At 39.4% G+C, this 22851-nt stretch overlaps 1 protein-coding gene and 1 pseudogene across 4 annotated transcripts in view; one reads left to right on the forward strand and one right to left on the reverse strand.

Moving 5' to 3' along the window:
* RBPMS (RNA binding protein, mRNA processing factor) overlaps window positions 1–22851 on the reverse strand; it is a gene marked incomplete at both ends in the record, with an annotated part of 191409 nt that overhangs the window by 96733 nt on the left and 71825 nt on the right. For all 3 annotated transcript variants that reach the window (XM_079726771.1, XM_079726770.1, XM_079726772.1), the window contains 3 exons: window positions 10858–10920; window positions 12431–12469; window positions 15763–15840. In XM_079726771.1, the coding sequence (XP_079582897.1) occupies window positions 10858–10920; window positions 12431–12469; window positions 15763–15840 (180 nt within the window). The remainder of the gene's footprint in view (window positions 1–10857; window positions 10921–12430; window positions 12470–15762; window positions 15841–22851) is intronic.
* Window positions 2209–3123, forward strand: LOC307068652 (geranylgeranyl pyrophosphate synthase-like; annotated as a pseudogene). The gene has a single exon. The product of its transcript is annotated as a geranylgeranyl pyrophosphate synthase-like (transcript).

A 22851-nucleotide genomic window follows, 5' to 3' on the forward strand; every position in this document is an offset into this window, starting at 1 on the left:
ACAGCTACACATAAACGAATGAAATTAGAACATTCTCTGACACCACACACAAAAATAAACTCAAAATGGATTAAAGACCTAAATGTAAGACCAATACTATAAAATTCTTAGAGGAAAACATAGGCAGAACATTCTCTGACATAAACTGCAGCAAGATCTTTTTTGATCCACCTCCTGGAGTAATGAAAATAAAAACAAAAATAAACAAATGAGACCTAATGAAACTTAAAAGCTTTTGCACAGCAAAGGAAACCATAAACAAAAGGAAAAGACAACCCACAGAATGGGAGAAAATATTTGCAAACGAAGCAACCAACAAGGGATTAACCTCCAAAATATACAAAGAGCTCATGCAGCTCAATATCAAAAAAACAAACACCCCAATCAAAAAATGGGCGGAAGATCTAAACAGATATTTCTCCAAAGAAGACATACTGATGGCTGAGAGGCACATGAAAAGATGCTCAGCATCGCTAAGAATTAAAGAAATGAAAAACAAAACTACAATGAGGTATCCCCTCACACTGGTCAGAATGGCCATCGTCAAAAAAGTCTACAAACAATAAATGCAGGAGAGGGTGTGGAGAAAAGGGAACCCTCCTACACTATTGGTGGGAATGTACATTAGTACCAGCCACTATGGAGAACAGTATGGAGGTTCCTTAAAAAACTAAAAATAGAGCTACCATATGATCCAGCAATCCCACTCCTGGGCATATATCTGAATAAAACCATAATTTGAAAAGATACACGTACCCCAATGTTCACTGCAGCACTATTTATAATACCCAAGACATGGAGGCAACCTAAATATCCAGCAACGGAGGAGTGGATAAAGAAGATGTGGTACATATAGACAATGGAATATTACTCAGCCATTAAAAAGAATGAAACAATGCTGTCTGCAATGACATGGATGGAACTAGAGATGGTCATACTGAGTGAAGTAAGTCAGACAAAGACAAGTATCATATGATATCGCTTATATGTGGAATCTTAAAAAATGGTACAAATGAACCTTTTTACAAAACAGAAATAGAGTCACAGATGTAGAGAACAAAGTTTTAGGTACCGGGGGGAGGGGGGAGGGATAAATTGGGAGATTGGGGTTGACATGAACACTACGATATATAAAACAGATAACTAATAAGGACCTACTGTACAGCACAGGAAACTCTACTCAATACTCTGTAATGACCTATTTGGGAAAAGAATCAAAAAAAGAGTGGATATATGTATATGTGTAACTGATTCACTTTGCTTTACAGCAGAAACTAACACAACATTGTAAATCAACTATACTCCAATAAAAATTTAAAAATTATACTATAATAATGCGTGAATTCTAATTTTTATTCCTACTTTTGAAAGCGCAGAAACGCTTTTATACTTTGCCTGTTTTTGCTCCTTTGTTATAAACTTTCGCTTGAGTGAATTCTTTTCCATCTAAACTTATTTTCATTTCCCATAATACATTTCTAACCTTACTCTTTAAGTTCTGTGTATTTATTCATCCATTCACTTTTGAGTGATATCGTGTGTCAGGCAAATAAAGAATAAAATAGATTAAAATGGTTTACACTAGGAATTTTCTACCCAACTGTATTTTCCAGGGAAATTATCTGGATCTTTTAATTTTAAAACATTAATCTTTAGGGACTTCCCTGGTGGTCCAGTGGGTAAGATTCTATGCTCCCAATGCAGGGGGCCCAGGTTCGATCCCCTGCCAGGGAACTAGATCCTGCACGCCACAACTAAAGATCCCATGTGCTGCAACGAAGACCTGGTGTAGGTAGGTAGATAGATAGATAGATAAACAAATAAATAAATAACTTGCCCACTATGGCTAGAAAACAAAAACTTACATCCTTTTATGCAATGTCAGGGTTACTCAAGGTACCCCTTAATTTTTTCAAATTGTTTTCTGCTGAAATGTATCACTACATTTTTAGAAGAGAAATTCTAGTCTTAAAAATATAGTTCATGGGATGGCGCATTTTCTTGCACCGAGTAATGCGGAGTTGCTGCCAGGTGAGGAGGGCGGAGAGTTCTATGGTGAAGTGAGGGGAGGGATTCATGCAGGCGTCCGGGGGAGCCTTGTTCTGACCTATAAGGTGGGAAGTTGATGCTGGGTACCACTACTCCCGGACCCCCAGCATGAAAGTTGTGATATCATCCTCGAACCATCAGCTTTGAAATTAAAAAACAATGGAGAAGACTCAAGAAACAGCCTGAAGAATTCTTCCAGAACCTTACAAGTACTTACTTCAGTTACCAGGTAAACAAGTGAAAACCAAACTTTCACAGGCATTTAAAAAAAAAATCATTGGCTAAAAGTTCCAGAAGACATGCTACAGATTGTCACTGAAGTGACGGAAATGTTGCATAATGCCAGTTTACTCATCGATGATATTGAAGACAACTCAAAACTCCGACGTGGCTTTCCAGTGGCACACGGCATCTATGGAATTCCATCTGTCATCAATTCTGCCAATTATGTATATCTTCTTGGCTTAGAGAAAGTCTTAACCCTTGATCACCCAGATGCAGTAAAGCTTTTTACCCACCGGCTTTTAGAACTCCATCAGGGACAAGGCCTAGATTTCTATTGGAGGGATGATTATACTTCTCCCACTGAAGAAGAATGTAAAGCAACGGTGCTGCAAGACAGGTGGACTATTTGGATTAGCAGCAGGTCTCATGCAGTTGTTCTCTGATTACAAAGAAGATTTAAAGCCACTACTGAATACACTTGGGCTCTTTTTCCAAATCAGGGATGATTATGCTAATCTACACTCCAAAGAATATAGTGAAAACAAAAGCTTTTGTGAAGATCTAACAGAGGGAAAGTTCTCATTCCCTACTATTCATGCTATTTGCTCGAGGTTTGAAAAGCACCCAGGTGCACAATATCTTGCGCCAGAGAACCGAAAACGTAGATCTTTAAAAATACTGTGTACATTATCTTTCTCTGAGAACGTAGGTTCTTTTGAATACACTCGGAATACCCTTAAAGAGCTTGAATCTAAAGCCTATAAACAAACTGATGCATGTGGTGGGAACCCTGAGCTAGTAGCTCTAGTAAAACACTTAAGTAAAATGTTCAAAGAAGAGAATGAATAATATTAAGTCATTCTTGATTAGGCCTGATAGGTTAGTTGACTTTTCTTTTTTTGTCTTTTAGCCTATTACCTTTTTTAAAATTTGGACCAAGCTGTTAGTCTCCAAAAACTGAGTGATAGTGGTGATGTGAGTGAGGCTGTTTCAATACAGAATCCCTGTGTACAGATAATCATCATAGTACCAAGTTGAAGGAATCAAAATGAGCCACATTTAAATAAGTCTAATTTGAATGTTAGAATGTGCTGTGTTGGGACGTTGTGGCCAACTCTGCCATGCGTGTTCTGTTGATTCTGTCAATAAAGACTTCAGCTTCAGTGTGCGTGTGTGTGTGTGTGCGTGTGCGTGTGCGTGTGCGTGTGTGTGTAGTTCATGGTTTATTTTTATAAATATTAGCCTTTTTAGACAGATTTTATTATTTTTAAGATTCTAGACTAGCCTAATGTTCACTAGAATTCTGTTTTATTTCTTATCCTATTCCCATGTTTATAATGCATTAGATATATTTTCCATATCCTAGAAGGATTTACTCTATTTCCTTGCCTCTTCTTATTTTTACGTACAAAAAAAAATCCTTGACTATTTGTGGTTCTCTCATTTTAAAAAATGTTTCCATGTAATAAGTATTAAAGTCTACTGAAACAGCAAGAAAAGTTTGCATTTAATTATAAAGAAAGAAATGCTGTATATATGTGTAAGGAAATAAGAATAGAATAATTAACAAATGCCCTGTCAAGATAACCTATTCCACTTTAAGGGGGTTAAGTCCTACCCTACTCACCAAGGCTTTAAAATGTTCTAATGCATTCTAATTACAGAGTAACACAAAGGGTTTCAGTTTTGTGGACCAATAGTTCAAATCTGTGTAGATAATCAGAAACATAAAAGCCAATGCTGAAGGGAGATCCATAGCCACTTGTCATTATGATGGTTTGATCATTCACTAAGGAGTACAAGAGTAACTTTACAACAAAGACAGTGATTTAAGGCACCAAAATGTGCTGCACTGCAGAATGATCAGTAATGTACACAGCCTAGGGAGTCAAGATCTTTGGTTCTAAAACTAGCTTGGCTTCCTTACGGACAGGAATCCTAGCAAAATAACTCATTCTTTGCACTTCAGGTTCCACGAACACTAACTGTATTTTCTACTTTCATTGACAACAGGGGCAAATACCTTCTCAGCATTTCGAAATGCCTGAAGGACCATGGAGTAAGGGCAAGGTCAATACAAGATAGCATTTTAAAAAGAGAGTCTAGATTAAGTTTGAACAAGCAGATCCTTGAAGAAAGGCCACAATGCAAAGTCTGAGGGCAGTTTCACACAGCCACGTAATATCTGATGAACTATTTTACCTAGGGAAAAGCTGGCCAACTTGAGATCTCCACATATACTTGTCATTAGAACACAGACCGGTTGATGTGTGAGAACCTGTGCTTCTTCCGGAGAATTTCCTTGGGGAAAGGATGATGCTAACACTTCCAGCTACTTTTCCTTCTTCAAACTTCCTTAGGATTTCTTTTACCAGCATTTTATTTCCTACTTTCCTATGTGAATGCTTAATAGATCTAAATAACCTACTTTTCTTCAGGCAAAGACTCTAACTGGGAATTCGGCAAGTTCCTCACGTTCACCTTCATTTGCTCTTTCAAAACCACTTTTAATTTATGTGCTGCACCATCCTAGAGAGATTTTATAACAACCCTAAATTGCAAGAAAGAGCGGAGCATAGCACTCCCTCCCCTGCAAAAAAAAGGGGCTATTTGGGCTTCCCTGGTGGCGCAGTAGTTGAGAGTCCGCCTGCCGATGCAGGGGACACGGGTTCGTGCCCCGGTCTGGGAAGATCCCACATGCCACGGAGCGGCTGGGCCCGTGAGCCATGGCCGCTGAGCCTGCGCGTCCGGAGCCTGTGCTCCGCAACGGGAGAGGACACGACAGTGAGAGGCCCGCGTACCACAAAAAAAAAAAAAAAAGGGGGGGGTGCTATTTCAAATTTCTTGGAGGGGGGCTAGCCAGATGAAGCTGTCTGTCAAGCCCCAACGTGCACGCAGTCGTTGAGAAAAAGAGGAGAGTCCAACAACCCTGCATTATGGCGGCTCTAGACTGACACGGGCATAGTCCCCAACCCAGTGACATTAAATGGCTGCTTTAAAACTGCAAGTCAAGAGTAAGCAGTTATAAACAGATTTAACAGATAAACACTAGATCAGACTCATGATCTCATCTGGCCGCCCTGCATATTTCCCATCCAAAAGGCCCAGCTGGGATCACAGTAATTGGGCCTCTTCAACCCCTTTGAGCTAAGAGAAATTTAGGGAGAAATTTTTAAAACTGATAAGAAACATATTGACATGGTGCCTGGTGAACAGGGAGCTGAGACAAGCCATCTGGATGCTTGTGTATGTGAAAAGTTTTGTTTAGTGGAAATAATTCATCTAATCCCACAAGCTGTACAAATATTACAATAAAAAGTCCTGACTTGCACAAACTGTCAGAAGAACCTGTGCTATAGGAACCAGAGACTGTAGTCCAGACTTCTGTTTCTGTGTGGCCAATACCTGTTCTCGAGTACCCTGGTATTCCTCTGTACTCAAGAGTTTGTACCAGGACTTTATGGCTACATCTTTTCACTGAGAAAGTATATTCATGGTATGGGTTCACATTTAGAACATTTGAAAGTGTTTTTCCTTGGTGATTTCCCTTTAACACTCTTGGGAGTAACACCCCTAATTTCACAGATGAGAAACCTGGTATAGGAATAATGAATTTATTATATACAAGTGTTTTAAAACTCAGTATTTGGAGAGGTCAAGCTAGTCAACAAAACAAATTATGCACAAGGCTGAATCACTGTGATATAAATAACTACAGTGTTTATTTACTTCAATGCCAGGAATTTATGGAGATGGAGAAAACTATATTTTTCTAATTATGTCAGTTTTTTCAACATGTGACACTACCAAGTACCTTTTCAGCATGCTTTCTTACAAACTACTAAAGATTTTTTTTAAATTCTTTTTACCTCATACTATTGAATAAATCTCCTCAGTAACCAAGAAATAATTTAGTACTATATATCCTCAAGACCTCTTCATTTTCTGCTTATTAAGATGACTGCCACCTTTTTCCTCTTCAAAACCAAACTGCTTTTTTCTCTTTAATTCAAAGTATATTCAGACCTTAAGAAAACACCTTTCCTTCATGCCTGGCATAATGTATAAGAGAGAATACAAAGCCCAAGTCTTATCTTATTAAATCAATCATCCAAGGGTTGGGTTTTTCCCTCCTTTCTTTTATGAACAGGTAAACTATTTAAAGGTAACACAATTCTATTACACAGAACTGCCATCACAGAAAAGAAACGTTACTAATCCCCATTAAAAGAAACAATATTTTAAGTCATATGGGGTTTCAAGAGAAATCAGATCTACTACTGAAATTAGTCAAAAAGTATTTATCAAGAAACCAATTACCACTTCACACCTAGTAGTACTTCTATAATTTAAAACAACAAGTATTAGTGAGCACAGGGAAAACTGGAATTCCCATACATTGCTGGTGGGAATGTAAAATGGTACAGCCAATATGGAAAAGTTTGGAGGCTCCTCAGAAAGCTAAAAACATAAATACCATACGACTTAGCAATTCCATTCCTAGCTTTATGCCCAAAGGAATTGAAAACCAGGGACTCACGCATATTTGTACACCAGTGTTCACTGAAGCATTATTCTCAACGGCCAAAAGGTGGAAACAACCCTAGTGTCCACCAATAAGATGAATAGATAAGCCACTGAAATGTATGTACACTTAAAAAAAATCATTAAAATGGCAAATTGTTATATATATTTTATATACTCAAAAATAGCAATATATGGGCTTCCCTGGTGGCTCAGTGGTTGAGAGTCTGCCTGCCGATGCAGGGGACACGGGTTCGTGCCCTGGTGAGGGAAGATCCCACATGCCGCGGAGCGGCTGGGCCCGTGAGCCATGGCCGCTGAGCCTGCGCGTCTGGAGCCTGTGCTCCGCGGCGGGAGAGGCCACAGCAGTGAGAGGCCCGCGTACTGCAAAAAAAAAAAAAAAAAAAAAAAAAAAAAAAAAAAAAAAATAGCAATATACCCAAAATCATTGAATTAAATACCTTAAATGGGTGAGTTATGGCTCAATAAAGCTACTTATAAAAGAACCGAATAGGGCTTCCCTGGTGGCGCAGTAGTTGAGAGTCCGCCTGCCGATGCAGGGGACACGGGTTCGTGCCCCGGTCCGGGAAGATCCCACATGCCGCAGAGCGGCTGGGCCCGTGACCCATGGCCGCTGAGCCTGCGCTCCACAACGGGAGAGGCCACAACAGAGAGAGGCCCGCGTACCGCCAAAAAAAAAAAAAAAAAAAAAAGAACCCAATAGACTTGAGGGTGCCATGATAACTGGAGATCACTAACATCAGTGAGTCTAGATTGAGAGTAAAGCAAATTACTGTGACAGCCTAAGCAATGTTTAGTTTTGAAGGCAATTTGTAGTAATGCACATAGTTTGCATCAGACTTCTTTAGTTCTGATAAATTTATAATAAAGCCTATGATAAAACCTAGGCCAATAACAACTATTTAAAATTAGGGAAGGAGGCCTATCAATCAGAATGGCACATATACTCAAGAGGCCACACATAACCTTTTTAAATACTTTACATGAGTGAATCTCAAACACCAACGTAAGACAAAGCCTGCCACGGACGTGTACACAATCAGGCCTGCAGATATCATGTGTTAACTACAGTCGTTCTTACTTATGAAAACACAATTTCAGCCACACAACAATGGCAACACTGGGGTTTTCATAGTTGGCAGGAGGAGCCAGAGATGGTTTATTCCCACCTCTGCTCAGGGTCCTTACTGCCAGGCCTGCTTTGCTTCCTGTGTGTGTTTCTTCTTAAAATTTCCACAAATCAAAGTTTTACTAAACCAGACTATAACTGTCAATATCACTGTAACTTGATTTACATTCCAAAATTATAAACAAATCCTAAAAATAATTTGATACTTGGGATTATCATCCCCCCCTTCCATTAGCATGGAGAATGGAAAACTACTGGTATAGAAATTATAACTGTGTGTGAAGGGTAAAGGATAGTTTAGAAATTTTGCTGGCGGGTTAAAGAATGGATGGGGTTTCTAGTCATATGGATTAATGGGACCACAGATAACCTGAAGGGAAGTCTGGGTTTGGGTTATTTTTAGCTTAATTTGAGAGTTTTTGCTATAAAACCAAAATATACTGTATTTACTTTAGAAGATTTAACGAACACCCTGATAAAAGTTCAATGTTACCACTTAATTCAATCTGAGCATGTTTTTCCATAAAATTATCAAACTGACTAAAGCATACTCCAAAAATTGAAGAAAATAAATGGATTTAAAAATCATTTAAAGTCATTTTGGGAAAAGACTTAATACTAATAACTGGACCAGACAGGAACCAAGACAGGGAAACAGTAAGAAGAGAAGCTCTAAACAAGGACAAGTGGTTTATAACATTGTGAACTACTCTATATAAAAGAACTTACTGGATTGAGGCTTACGTTTCTCAATAGTGGAACAAAACAAAACATTACAACATGGAACTTTCCCCCAAAGGAATGTGAGGAAAAGCTTTTAAGAGAAGCTGGACAAATGACACGAGGAAAAAATTTTGTAATGGCTATGAGCATCGGATGTTTTTAATTCACCAGGTTAGAAAAAATGATCGTGAAAAGAGCATGTCAGGTCACAGAGATGTGTCAGTTTCATGATTAAATACATTACCCTGAATGGGCCCATTTTCTCTGCAGAGACAAGAAACCCTGCTCCACGGTCATGTACCAAACTTTACTGTGGGCATTTGTCCTAGACAATGTGATTTAAATAGTCTGTCATTGCAGCAACATTCCATGGAACAAGCAAACAGCAAGAAGTTACATAAAGTAGACAGAACTAAGACACAGGAGGCTTCCTTCTAGTTGTAGCTCTAAGGCTGTACTTTCTGAGTGAGCCATCCATCCTCTCTGGTCTCAGTTCTCTTAACTGAAAGAGGACAGTTTCTAAGGTACAAAAACCTCTAATACTTTTATATAAAAGTTACAAATATCGAGAAAGAGATGACCCAGGACCTTAATAGATGCTCTAAACTCACAAGTCAACCTCTGAGCAGAAGAAAGCTCAGGTATAATACGCCACAGGTAAATCTTAAGAGTTACTCTTCTTAGGTCCACAGAATAGAACAGAACGAGACCTGTTTCACTTGGAGTTCTTCCCAAGTTATTAATATATGAGCAACAAACACTGAGCCTAAAACCAGACCTTAGGACAAGAGAGCATAATGATCTGGGGCCAGCTGGCACAGGAATGGGCTTAAACACCTCTATCACAATGTTACTGCATGTCTCAATACCCGTTATGTGTAATGATACAACCCTCAGTACTAAGAAAAAGTGAAATGATATTAGCTATACTCTGCCTAGTAAGGCAAGGAAACAGAGTTTGACTATGACCATTTAAACATCTAAAAAATAAACTTCTGTTAAGAAAGATCAAGCTATAAACAACCCACCGTAAAAACCTACTGTTTTTCAGACAGTGGGTCAGTGACATGTTTCTACACAGAGCAGAGACAATGAAAGGCAATGGAAAGCCCATTCTGTGAATAAGCTTCAGCTGCTGTTATTTCCTTTATAAGAACAAGAAAAAGAAGCTGGTGAAAACTTCAATTTGGAAGGACCCAGAATATTTCTGCATTTAGAAAGATGCCTCCTGGGGAAATGCAAATTGGTGCAGCCACTATGAAAAACAGTATGGAGGTTCCTCAAAAAACTAAAAACAGAGCTACCATATGACCCAGCAATCCCACTCCTGGGCATATATCTGGACAAAACTATAATTCAAAAAGATACATGTACCCCCATGTTCATAGAAGTGCTATTCATAATAGTCAAGACATGGAAATAACCTAAATGTCCACTGACAGATGAATGGATAAAGAAGATGTGACACACATATACAATGGAATAGTACTCAGCTATAAAAAAGAATGAAATAATGCCATTTGCAGCAATATGGGTGGACCTAGAGAATATCATACTAAGTGAAGTAAGTCAAACAGAGAAAGACAAGTATCATATGATACTGCTTATAAGCAGAACCTAAAAAAAATGAACCTACTTACAAAATGCTTACAAACCAAATACAGGTATCTCTATTCAATTATAGTTGACTATCTTTTATTATACCACAATGCAGAATGTCTTCTGGGAAAGCAGTATATGCAAGTTTTTAATCAATCAGAATAAAGACTACAACCTGTAAATTTGTTTGTTTTTTTAAGCCACATACCTTATACAAAAAGCCTCATGTGTTAAGGAAAGCCAAGATTTTGATCTGTTCTTGACTTAGGCTTAGCCACTGAGAGTATAATGATGGCCAAACTAAACCATACATCACCATGGGATGTGACTGGGCTGAATAAAGACCCACATCGTCAGGTATTTTGAGCATTACAGTCAAAGCTAGAGAAGAGCAAAGTGGTACTTAATAGTTTGCACATCTAACCACAATTTTAGGAAAAAATCTCTTTAGAGGGCTAATTAATTAATCCCTTGCTATTAGATCGAGCAGTCATATTCCTTCCATTTGATTTCCTGTCCAAAGAGGTTCTATTACTTCCTACCACCTCATAAGGAAGCCCCCAAAGATTATCATCATTAGTACTTACATTCAAAGCATTCTTTGCAGCTTCTGCTTCTGAGCGACTGTCAAAACTGACAAAACCTACGGGCTAAGGAAAGAAAAAGAAATATGAAAAAAACAATATCAGGGGATGTCTATTTTTCTGGGTCAAAGGTGATATCAAACTGAAGAGCTAAGATACAGAAATCACCACAGGCCATGGGCAGAAACAAGAAAGCCAGTCCAGAAGAATCATGACTCAGTGGCTTAGCCAAATTTCTAACATGAATCAAAGGGATTGTGAGGGTGGTTCTTCAAGGGCACAGCTGGAGATTTAGAGAATCATAAAAAATAAATCTAGAAGGGGCTGGAAGGTGAGCAGCAGTGAACAAGGGAACAGAGGAAAACTTGGGTGGAAAGGTTCTACTTTCCTAAATTGAATTCACTGTACCTCAGTTTCTTCATCTTTTAAAATGGAAAGAGAACCGAATCACCTTTTAGTACACTGTAAGTGCAAGGAATATAATGACACAATGATAAAAGCCCTGTATTCTCACTGCATGATCAAAATTATATCGTGAACATTTTAATCTCAAATCCCAAGGGATGCCTTTACAAAGCTGTGTGTTTAATTAGGTGTATAAACCATACTGTTCCAACTAAAGAGAGGGGTCACAATTCCTTTGGACTTAGTATCTTTCAGTTCAGAAGGATGGTTGCAACATAGCTTATTCTCTGATGAACCAGAGAATACCTTATTGAGAGATGAAAAGTGACCCAGAGGGAGGATGCTGGTTACTCAGCATTTGGGGGGAAAAAAAAAAAGCACACAGCTACAAATTTTCAAGACACTTGCAGAAACTATCAGGGTCATTGGTTACTACCTCCATTCTGTACCTTTTATGCTCCATTCTAGACCTGAGACTCTGCCTGTGGTTATTAAGGATTTAAGAGACAGGCTGATTCTTCGTCATCAAATTCCCATACCAATTGTGAATGAAAAGTTTGCCTGTTTAACTTTATTAAAAACAAAAAAACAAAAAAAACACCCAGGAAAAAATTGGCAATAAAAGTGAATTTGGATAATAATCAATAATTTCTTTTGAATATACGGATCAATCCCAATATAACTATGCTGGATGCATTATATTTACCTTCCTTGAGGATAGTCTCAGACACTCTAGCTGGAGGCTATGGAATTAGGAATCACTTTCCTGTGCTAATTCTTAATCAATCTCACCCTTAATTTTAGAGCAACAACAACAAAAAAAATAAAATCTTAATGGAAAAAAGAAAAAAAAAAAGAATGTCGAGGGCTTCCCTGGTGGCGCAGCGGTTGAGCGTCCGCCTGCCGATGCAGGGAACACGGGTTTGTGCCCCGGTCCAGGAAGATCCCACATGCCGCGGAGCGGCTGGGCCCGTGAGCCATGGCCGCTGAGCCTGCGCGTCCGGAGCCTGTGCTCCGCAACGGGAGAGGCCACAACAGTGAGAGGCCGGCGTACCGGGAAAAAAAAAAAAAAAAAAAAAAAAGAATGTCAAGCCCTAGTAACATTCCTGAAGAAAGCCAATCCAAACTTACTGGGGACGTGATCATTTATGTGCAAGTCTGAAATTCTTACCTGCTTAGATGTGAGCTTTATAAGAGAACCCTCGTAGCCCTGAAAATAAAGAACCAAATTTAGACCAGAAGTAAAGAGTAATAGGAGAAAAGAGCAATTGTAATAGCATCCTGCTCAAGTGAAAATGAGTCCTTTATGACTACTGACCAACTCTTCTCACAAATGCCTGTTAACCGGGAAGACAAATTTTATACACACATGCACGCATGATGTATACGCCAATCTTGGCACACTTGGGCCTAAAAGAAATCAAGCCCTGAAATTCATGCACTTATGTTTCTTATCTCTCTATATTTTCATGAAATTCAGAAAAGAAACATAAGTGCATGAATTCATGAAAATATAGAGAGAAAAGAAACATAAGTGCATGAATGCACTTATGCATAGGAAAATGGTGTCTATGTCAACAGCAGGTCTTTTTCATTTTATAGAACTAGGAGAGGGAAGGGGATAAATTAAGTTAGGAAGGTCTGAGTGTGTGACGACTTGGTCATATATTTGCTATAAAACAATAAAACATTAAGATCGTACTTGGTAGAACTTAACGAAAATTTCAAAACTTCCAGGAAAGGTTAAATAGGCAGTGATGCTAAAATCTGTGGAGTTCTTTTGCTTATTTATTGCCGCCATCAGTTTTCGCATTGGTATTCTGATTGGGAGATGCGAAAATTCCGTTGGGTTTTTACTCCAGCTCATCCTCAAGGAAGATGGAAACACTCCTTTCACTCCCTCCCTTAAGCCCTCCCGGCTCCCCAGGATAAGGATAACAAAGTCTGTTTATTTCTGAAAATAATCAATGACTGTTAGCTTGCACTGATGGATGACACAGGAGGGGAAAAAACAACACTTGACATGATTGACCGCCACACATATCACTGTAGAGACAGATCTGCAGACGAGGGTCAGACTCTGGGGACTTTAATTAAAAGAGGGTTAGCAGGAATGTACCAGGGTCCTGACTTCAGCGTTCGGGTTTCTGGGCAGGATGTTGGGATTGATTCATCCTCCTATTTTCCCAGCAGAGAACTATGTTACTAATTAGCTACTGTAAACATTTTACCTCAAAGGCCTTGAGCTCTTCTAGCCAGAGAGGTCGTGATTCACAGCCCTGCCTCTTCCTTTTTCAAGGTGCTCTCACTCTCTGAAAAACCTGAAGGTTTAAACACCCCGAAGCCCTCAGAGGCTAAGGACAAATGGATATTTCACTCAAGTAAAAGAGTAGGGATATACTGTCCTCTCGAGTCACAAAAAGAGAAGTAGTATCAAATAATAGGTCAGGGCTTCCCTGGTGGCGCAGTGGTTGAGAGTCCGCCTGCCGATGCAGGGGACACAGGTTCGTGCCCCGGTCCGGGAAGATCCCACGTGCTGCGGGGCGGCTGGGCCCGTGAGCCATGGACGCTGAGCCTGTGAGTCCAGAGCCTGTGCTCTGCAGAGGGAGAGGCCACAACAGTGAGAGGCCCGCGTACAGAAAAAATAATAATAATAGGTCAGATGAGGGATGACGGCTTGGGTTTGAATCCTGGCCGTGCCATTTATGATGTGTGTAAACTCGAGCAAAATGTATTCAACTGCTCCAAGTTTCATTTTCCTTATTTGAAAAAAATGAGGCTAACCCACTTTAAAGGGCTGTGATGAGAATTAAATGAGATAATTCTTAAGGGTCTTGCTGGCTCAATCTCTCTGTGTGTATACAAAAACATAACTATTGTGTCCTTTACGAGGATCCGTTAGCTTTAAAAAGTCCTCATCCTACAGAAGAGACAGACAGTAAAAACTACAACCCTGCAGAAGAAACTCGGGAAATTCTATAAAGCTGGCACTCTCCCCACAATACCTTCTTTTTCTTTCCCACTTCCCCTAGCTAACTTCATGGCTAACCTTTCTGCTTCCCTCTGTAATGTCATCATTACTGTTGCATTAAAAGCAGAGCTGTCGGGCTTCCCTGGTGGCGCAGTGGTTGAGAGTCCGCCTGCCGATGCAGAGGACACGGGTTCGTGCCCCGGTCTGGGAGGATCCCACATGCCGCGGAGCGGCTGGGCCCGTGAGCCATGGCCGCTGGGCCTGCGCGTCCGGAGCCTGTGCTCCGCAACGGGAGAGGCCGCAGCAGTGAGAGGCCTGCGTACCGCAAAAAAAAAAAAAAAAAAAAAAAAAGCAGAGCTGTCAGAATGGAGTTACATCCATTATTACAGGCTGCCTTTGGGGCACATAAACTAGACTGTTTTATCTTTGTTGGTTCTAACTGGCTGCCCGCTCAACCGCCCTTCTCGTTCTACTACCCAACTGTTTTCAGCTGTCACATCCCACTCTCTGCCCCTAAGAAGCTAGATACTGTCCCTCAACCTGTCTTGCCTCTGTGGCTGGGTTCCTGCTTCAAATCAGGATGGATCTTTAACCATCAATCAAGATGGCCCATCACGTGATCCTAAGTGTGGCCCTGGCCAGGCACTGTCGCTGACATGTCCTCAGCTGACGTGACCAGGCCAGACACAGGCCCTGAATCTGTCATGACTTCCAGGTTCACTCCTTGAGAGCCAAGGCCTTTGGCTCACATCATGCCCAGTCCCAGCTGTCTTCTACCCTCCAAAGGCTAACCTTCAAGGTTTCTCCTTGGAGCATGGTTATTTCAGCTTTAGTTCAATTTCCTGTTAAATTTTCAATCCCAGCTACGTCAATTATCTCTAAAGTAGTTTTATCTTGATAGTCACAGTGGACAGACAACTTGCATTAAATATTTCACTAAGCAACAGGAAAGATTTCCCTCAACTCATACCAAACAATTCTTTAAAATTTTGTTTTACTGTTTTTGCAACTTTGGACATTTTGACCATGGAAAAAATAATGGTGTTAGGTTCCCAGTCTAGTTCATAAAAGCCTACTTAACCTATTATGTCTCCAAACAATAGTATTAACAGCAGTATTTCAACTGATAAGGAACCTCCTAGGGATAGGGCTTGACTTTTACTGCATTTGAAATATAAATACAGAATAAGTCAATGATGGTATTTTTGGTGATCTGTACTCAGAAGAACACCCCTAATTGGCAAGAGGATAAACGGGGAGGACACTAAAGCTGTTCGGTAGAACAGAAACAGATGCATGTCCACGTCGGTCAGAGACTTCTCCAGATTAGCTACTGGGAGGACAAAAGGCAGTTTCAGTCTTTCCAAAGTGAAAATGTACATTAGGAAGGAGTTGTCAAATCTCCTTTACTCACTAACCTTTTAAAAACAGTGCTTTCACAAACATTTCATTTCTTTCTCCAAAAAGCCCCATGAAGCTTATACACACACTCTTTGTCTCCTTTTACAAATTCTGACAGATAGAAAAGGTACCTTAAATGGTCTGAAAAGCAGATACAGCTCCCGAGGTTTGATATCCAGAGGGAGACCACTGACAAAGAGAGTCCGGACCTGGAAGATAAATACAAGAAGTGATCAAGGGAGTGGACAGTCATAGCACAGCTCACCCGAAATCCCCAAAACACATTTCTTCAAATATTCCTCAACTCCCACCTAATTCGTGCTCTCTCCATGACACAATGACTACTCTAATGTTAAGATGCCATTAAGCCAACTCCTGAGTAGCTCTGCGTGAATTATCAGAGTGAATCACTTCTAGCTGATTTAAATTTACAAACTGACTTCTTTCCTAGCCATTGCCTGGTTCTAAAAATGTGAGGGGAAAAGAGGGTCCATAATTAAAACATTAGCTTAAGGAAAGCAAAAATGTCACCAGGACAGTAAATCTACCACTCCCCTCCGCTCTAATCAAATGAACACAGAATGTGATTCAAAAATACAACTGAACCAATTTTTTTCTCCTACTTGTCTCGTCATTGCTTCCCTCATTGGTATTGATAATTACAGTAATTTTAATAAATGTAGAAGTTTATTAAACCATTGAAATGTGTCTAAATGGTAGCCAAATGCATAACCCTGTGTCTGTTCAGTTCTGAAACAGCAGGGCAGACTTGGCTGCACCGTTAAGGGCTACGGTACAAAATACGTACTTAATGTGTGCTAAAATACAGAACACAGATGACATTTCCAGCTGGGAGGATCAGAGTAAACGTGTGGGCATCTGAATGGAAACTTCAAGGATAGGTAGGATTTTACCACATAGATATAAAAAGGTGAGGTGGGGACGAGGCACAGGCAGAAAAAAAGCATTAACCAAGGCAATGATGAGGGGGATGAGAGCGCAGTGTATTCTGGGAGAAAGGGAGCCAAAAGTGAACAGGGAGCGGAGGATCAAACCGAGGGGGCATGACGTCCTCGGCTCAGGAATATGGTCTTGATTCAATAGGCAAGGAGTAAACGCTGAATCATCATCACTACCACATTATGGTTCTACTTATTTTAGTGAGTCTTCAGTCAGACCCACCCACCCCCAGCTTTGAGATATAGTTGACACATAATATTAAGTTTCAAATGTACTTTTTGATCTCATAAACTTTTATGTACATTTCAAAATGATTACCACTACAGCATTAGCTAACACCTCCATCATACCACAAAATTACCATTTCTCTTTTTGTGATGGCAACATCTAAGACCTCTCTCAGCGACTTTCAAGTACATCTATATTACAGTACCTTAAATATACTCACAATACTGTGCATTAGATTCCCCAAAACTTGCTCAGCTTCTAACTGGAAGTCTGTATCCTTAGGTCGACATCTGCCCATTTTCCTCACCCTCCAGATCCAGGGAACTATTCTACTCTGTTTTTATGAGTTCGGGTTCACCCCCATGTTTTCTATTCCTCTTCTCTACTCAAGCTGATACAACATGATCGAGTTCCTCATTAGAAATCACGTTACTACTCAAAGGAAAAAAAAAATCAATGCTCAGTTGTAAACCATGTATAATTACGGAAGATTTTTCCTCGGTGAGAAATAGGGAGAATATTTTCTAGACTCCTAATACTTTCCATTCATTCTGGCTTGAAGAAGCACAAGCTTCTTGGCAAGCAAGACCCTTTGGTTGATCCAGCACAGTATATGGTAAAACGTCATGCCATTTGCATGTAGGTGTACAATAAACACTACGATCAAGTAAACAGCCCCAGAATCATGAGTGCCTTTCTATTATTTGCTTCTCTTTATATTTTAGACAGCTTTGTTGAGGTATAATTGACATATAAACTGTACATCTTGCTTTACAATAAGTTTTGACATATGTATAACCTGTGAAACCATCACAGCAATCAAGGTAATGAACATATCCATCACCCCCCCAAAAGTTTCCTTATCTCCTGCTCCTTTAATCTTCCTCCTACCTTGTCCTACTATCCTCATCCCCACGCAATCACTCATCGGCCTTCTGTCACTACAGATTAGTATGTATGTTCTAAAGTTTCATACAAATGGAGCCATAAAGTAGGTATCCTTTTTCATCCGACTTCTTTCACTTTAGCATAATTATTTTGAGATTCATCCACAGTGCTGCATGTAACAATAGTCTATTTTTATTTATATTCTGTGGTATGAACACTCACAGTTCATTTATCCATTCACTTGTTTATGAGACAACAGGGTTATCTCTCGTTTTGGGCTTTTACAAATAAAATGACTATGAACGTTCATGTATCGATTTGTACAGGTCTTTGTGTGGACATATGTTTTCTTTCTTCTCGGATAAATAGCTGAAAATGGAATTGCTGGAGGATATATGGTAGGTATATGCTTAAACTTTTAAAAATCTGCCCTTCAATTCCTTGTTTTATAGCCTAGAACATGATAAATGTTCTGTGTGTATGTAAAATAAATGTATATCCTGTTGCTGTTGGGTACAGTGTTTTATAAATTTCAATGAAGGTCAAGTTTGTTGTTCAGTATACCTTTTGCCCCCCGATTCTCTCTCAACTTTGCCAGTGATAAACACTCTTTCCACAGAACTTTCTTTATCAAAGCTGCTAAGGCTGAATTACTGACAGCTGCCGAAGACATACACAAGGGACTTCTGCTATCCTGTGTGCCCTCTCTGCTATCCACATCCCTCTTCCCGCATTCCAGAAGGTGAACACCATGTGTTCTACTTGGCTGCTCTGGCCACGACAACCTGGACAGAGAGGGAATCCCAGCTTCCACTCATTCAGATTCTGTTGCGTGCCCATTGTATCTGGCACTATGCCAGGGGCTGAATGGATTACACAGAGTTCCATGGAAATAATGATCCTGTGTTTTAATCACTGTAGTACCATTTGTCCAGCAGGGAAGCTTAGCCATGTGACAGGTATCAATTAGGATCTGGGGAGTTAACTCAGGAAATTAACTACCATTTATAGCACTATCCTAAAGAAAAAGGCTTTAGAAACTTGCAAGTCAAACAATTTATTAAAAAAAAAAAAAAACCCAGTAGAAATCTGGGAGTTAAACGAAAGATTACTTGATATAAATTAAGGTTCATCTACATCCATAAAATGTATTATGCAACCAATAAAAATTATGTTCAAGGAAAAAGTACATTGTTTTATTCTATAAAACAAAAAGCCAACACATGTATGTATATGGAAAGGGGGAAAAATACGCTGTAGGATATATATGCCAAAAGGTTTATATCTACATTACTTAGTACTGAATGGTGGAATAATAAGTGATTTTTCTTTTTTTTTTTTGGCTGTGCCGTGTGGCACGCGGGATCTTGGTTCCCCGACCAGGGACTGAACCCATGCCCCTGCAATGCAAGCACAGAGTCTTAACCACTGGACCTCCAGCGAAGTCCTAATAAGTGATTCTGATGATTTTTATTAGCTTATTTGTATTTTCTATCTTTCTATAATAAGCATGTTTTAGAGACTATAAATGTATTGTTAGGTTGAGAACAGCCTACATTTTTTTATTACTTTATTTAGGAAGCCATAAATAATGTCAATATTTGTATCAATAAAAATTGTGAAGTTTATAGAGAAAACTTTTTTATATATTTCAGAATTAGAAGATTCTTATCTCAGTATCTCAACAAAAAAAAACTGTTAAACATTAAAAAAACAAAAAAACACTGAACTGATAGGCCTAAATTTGCCTCTCGTCCATGGATTAAAAAGAGACTCAAGGCCACTCTGTTTTGTTCATCAAATTAGAGGCAACTAAGATGTCTGACACTTATTTATACATGGACACGAATTACATTTCCTAGACTCTAGTGAAGCCCATTATTTTCTCAGAAACCTGCCAAGACATCTTATCTCTCAGTGAAGAGCTATTCTCTCCTCTGACAGAACAGATAGACTGGCTAGGAGAAACGACTCTTAAATACTTACATTACGAAGTTATGAGGACAACTAAAGGTCTCTGAAATCCAAATGCTTTGGAATCTGTGTGTCCTGAATCCTTTCTAGATCTCCTCAGACTGGGAAACTTCATTAAGTTAAAAAAAAAAATCACAGATAATGAATGGAAAAAACAACTCTTCCTGAATATCTAATTCATGCTTTTCTATGGTAACTGGGACCTAAAATCATGGGGATGTTTTAAAACATTTTAGTTTCCCTACTCTTCTCACCACCACTCGTTTTATCTGAGCCATTAAATAGTAAAGCACTTCTGAATTTTGTCTTTGCTGTGTCTATGGAAATCGCAAAGGTTAGACATGATTTTTTTTTTTTGGGGGGGGCCCTGCTGTGCGGCATGGGGATCTTAGTTTCCCAACCAGGGATCGAAACCGCACCCCTGGCAGTGGAAGCGTGGAGTCCTAGCCACTGGACCACCAGGGAAGTCCCTAGACATGATTTTTTTTTTTTGAGAATCGATTGTTTAATCCATATTGATTGATAGTAAATCAAGTAGATGAGAGGAAAAAGGCAATCTAATTCTGAATTTAATTGGCCATTCGGTTTAGTCAAATACCATGTGACTGCACGTGTGGACATGTAAAAGACATCTGCTCTGTCTGCAGGATTCCCTGATTGCCAGCAGTGCCGGGCCAACAGCCTCTGCCTGAGGGCAGAAATACGTGCAAAGAGCCCCGAGTATATGCCCACCAACAGTGCAGGAGGGTTCCCTTTCCTAGACACGATTCTTGCTCGCAGGGAGCTTACTGTCACTGAAGGAATATGCAGCTTTCTGTGACAAGAGAAAGCTTAGCTCATTCACAGAGTAAACAATTAGAACCCAAACAATGAGATAAACGTTTAAGAGACATGTAAGACCCATGATCAAATACTCAGAAAAAAGCGCCCCAAAACAAATGAATGATGCCAAATGAACTTTGTCGCAGGTCAGTCGTTTTCCAGGGCAACCCTTAATTTAACAGCATTGTCTATGGACACAGATGTGCCTGGCACTACGCCTTTAGCATTGCAGATGTTTACTTTATCAGACACATGGGGAAACACATTTCTTAGTCAAGGACACAACATGCCTCATAGAAGTTCAAGATGTGAAGCTGCTGACAGCTCCGTCCCAAAGGGATGCTAATGGATTCTGTGGATGTACCTCCAACTTCATTTCTACCCCAACAGGATTGAAAGAATAAATGCTAGGAGAAATCGTCCTGTGCGGGTCAGTTAGAGCAAAGGCCTTCTTGGCTCAGCCATTATCAACCATTCCTGCAGAGGCCACAGTTACATTTTGGATAACACCAGTTGTGTGTTCTTAAAAGGCACTGCCGGCTCCCACGGGGAAAGACAAGCCACACTTCAGTGACTGACTTCTAAACTCTAATTCAGTTAAGTAAAGTCACTGTGTCAGTCTTGGGCTTTCCTGGACAGAAAGGCCAAAACAGGCCCTGAAATGGAAACGCCCTCCCTTTAACAAAGAACACACATGATCTTGTAGGTAATCTAGACATTAAAATAAAAACCAATAGACAAATGCTTGTTAACTGCAGTATATAGTAGAGAATAATCATGCACACTTTTCAGCAAGCGGCCACATCCAATAAACACACAGTGTCCCAAGACTGTGGGCATTTTCTGTGGACATTTTAATCGTTTAGAAAAAGGTCTTAGACATCATCTCTAGCTGCTATGAGCTGACCTCTTGAGGTTCCTCTTAAATTCTAGGATTGGGAAAGGCAACTTCACATTTTCTAATGACTCATGAATAACTGTATAATCATTTATTTGAAATATCCTAAAACCCATGGGGGTGCTTCTATGATCATCTATCCTCTGCAGACTTTCTCTCCACCTATCCACATTCTCACACATACAAATGTAGACTCCAAAAGCAGCTTTCAAATGTGTTGTATGTTTAAATCATTCTTTTGGTGTAACTATTTTTTGAAACATGCAAGTGGATTCCCAGGTAAGATCTTGCAGTGGGCATTTTAGAGGGTAAAAGTTCTTTTCTGGGTAGCGTGTAGCACAGTCCTAAGCACACAGTATAAAATTTTCCCTTGATTTTAGAAATCTACAGAGTAACATTGTGTTCATGGGAAACAGTAAGTGTTTGCTTGTCAACACCTCTGGTGATGACACGGCAAACAAAATGAGGTGCTCAAACTTCCCAGTCACAATCATATCAGTACAGTTACAACATCAAATGATAAACACTTATGTGACAAAAAGGCAGAAAAAATTAACGTTGTAAGAGACAGAAATTTAGATGGAAAAGGGAAATGAGACAAAAAAACAAGGGAGAAAAATGAAAAACAGACTGAAATCGCATAAAAATCGCAGACATAAAAAGTCATGAACGGACCACAGAAAATTCAGGACTGTGCACCTATTAACAAGGAGAGAACGGATCAGTACATGGGAAACAGTAAAATCACTCACATTTCTACTAATGACGACTGAAATGTACTTTTTGTTTGCTTAAGTAAGTCCAATTTCAAAGGTAAATGAGTAACTCACAAAAAGTTTGAGAAAATGCTCAAACTCTTGCACATTTAAAATGGTGAGGAGATATCCTTATCTACTGATATAGAACAAGGTTTCTGATTATTAAGTAAAAAAGCAAACACCAGAAATTGCCCATAATCCATCCCACTAATTCTTTCAGTGTTTTTAAGTACATGTGCAGGTAAAAAAAAAAAAAAAAAAAAAAGGTACTAAAAGAATATATACCACATTAACTATTAAGTTAATAGTGGGGAGGGAAGGTGGGATTACAAAGAACTTTCATTTTATATGTTTATACCCTCTGGCATTTAAATATTTATAAGCATAAACTATTTCTTTAAAAAAAAAGAACAAACACAGCCCAAATAAATCTCCTTTCTTTGAAAATATAAACCTTGGGTCCTTCCCATTCACTTTTGTCCTTAGAAATTCTCATCTTCTGCCTGTCCTTGCTCCAAAGGGACAAACTTGATTCTAGTAGAAATATACATTTACGTAACTTGCTTCACATTTCAATTCTGACCATCAGTGAGTGTTTCTTTGTACTTACTCTAAAAATAAAATCTAACCCAAAAAAGGGCACTAGTGACTCTAAGCTAAGGCCCTAGGTGCAGGAGCATCCATCCTAGCTT

This window comes from Hyperoodon ampullatus (assembly GCF_949752795.1).
Source record: "Hyperoodon ampullatus genome assembly, chromosome: 20".
NCBI lineage: Eukaryota > Metazoa > Chordata > Mammalia > Artiodactyla > Ziphiidae > Hyperoodon > Hyperoodon ampullatus.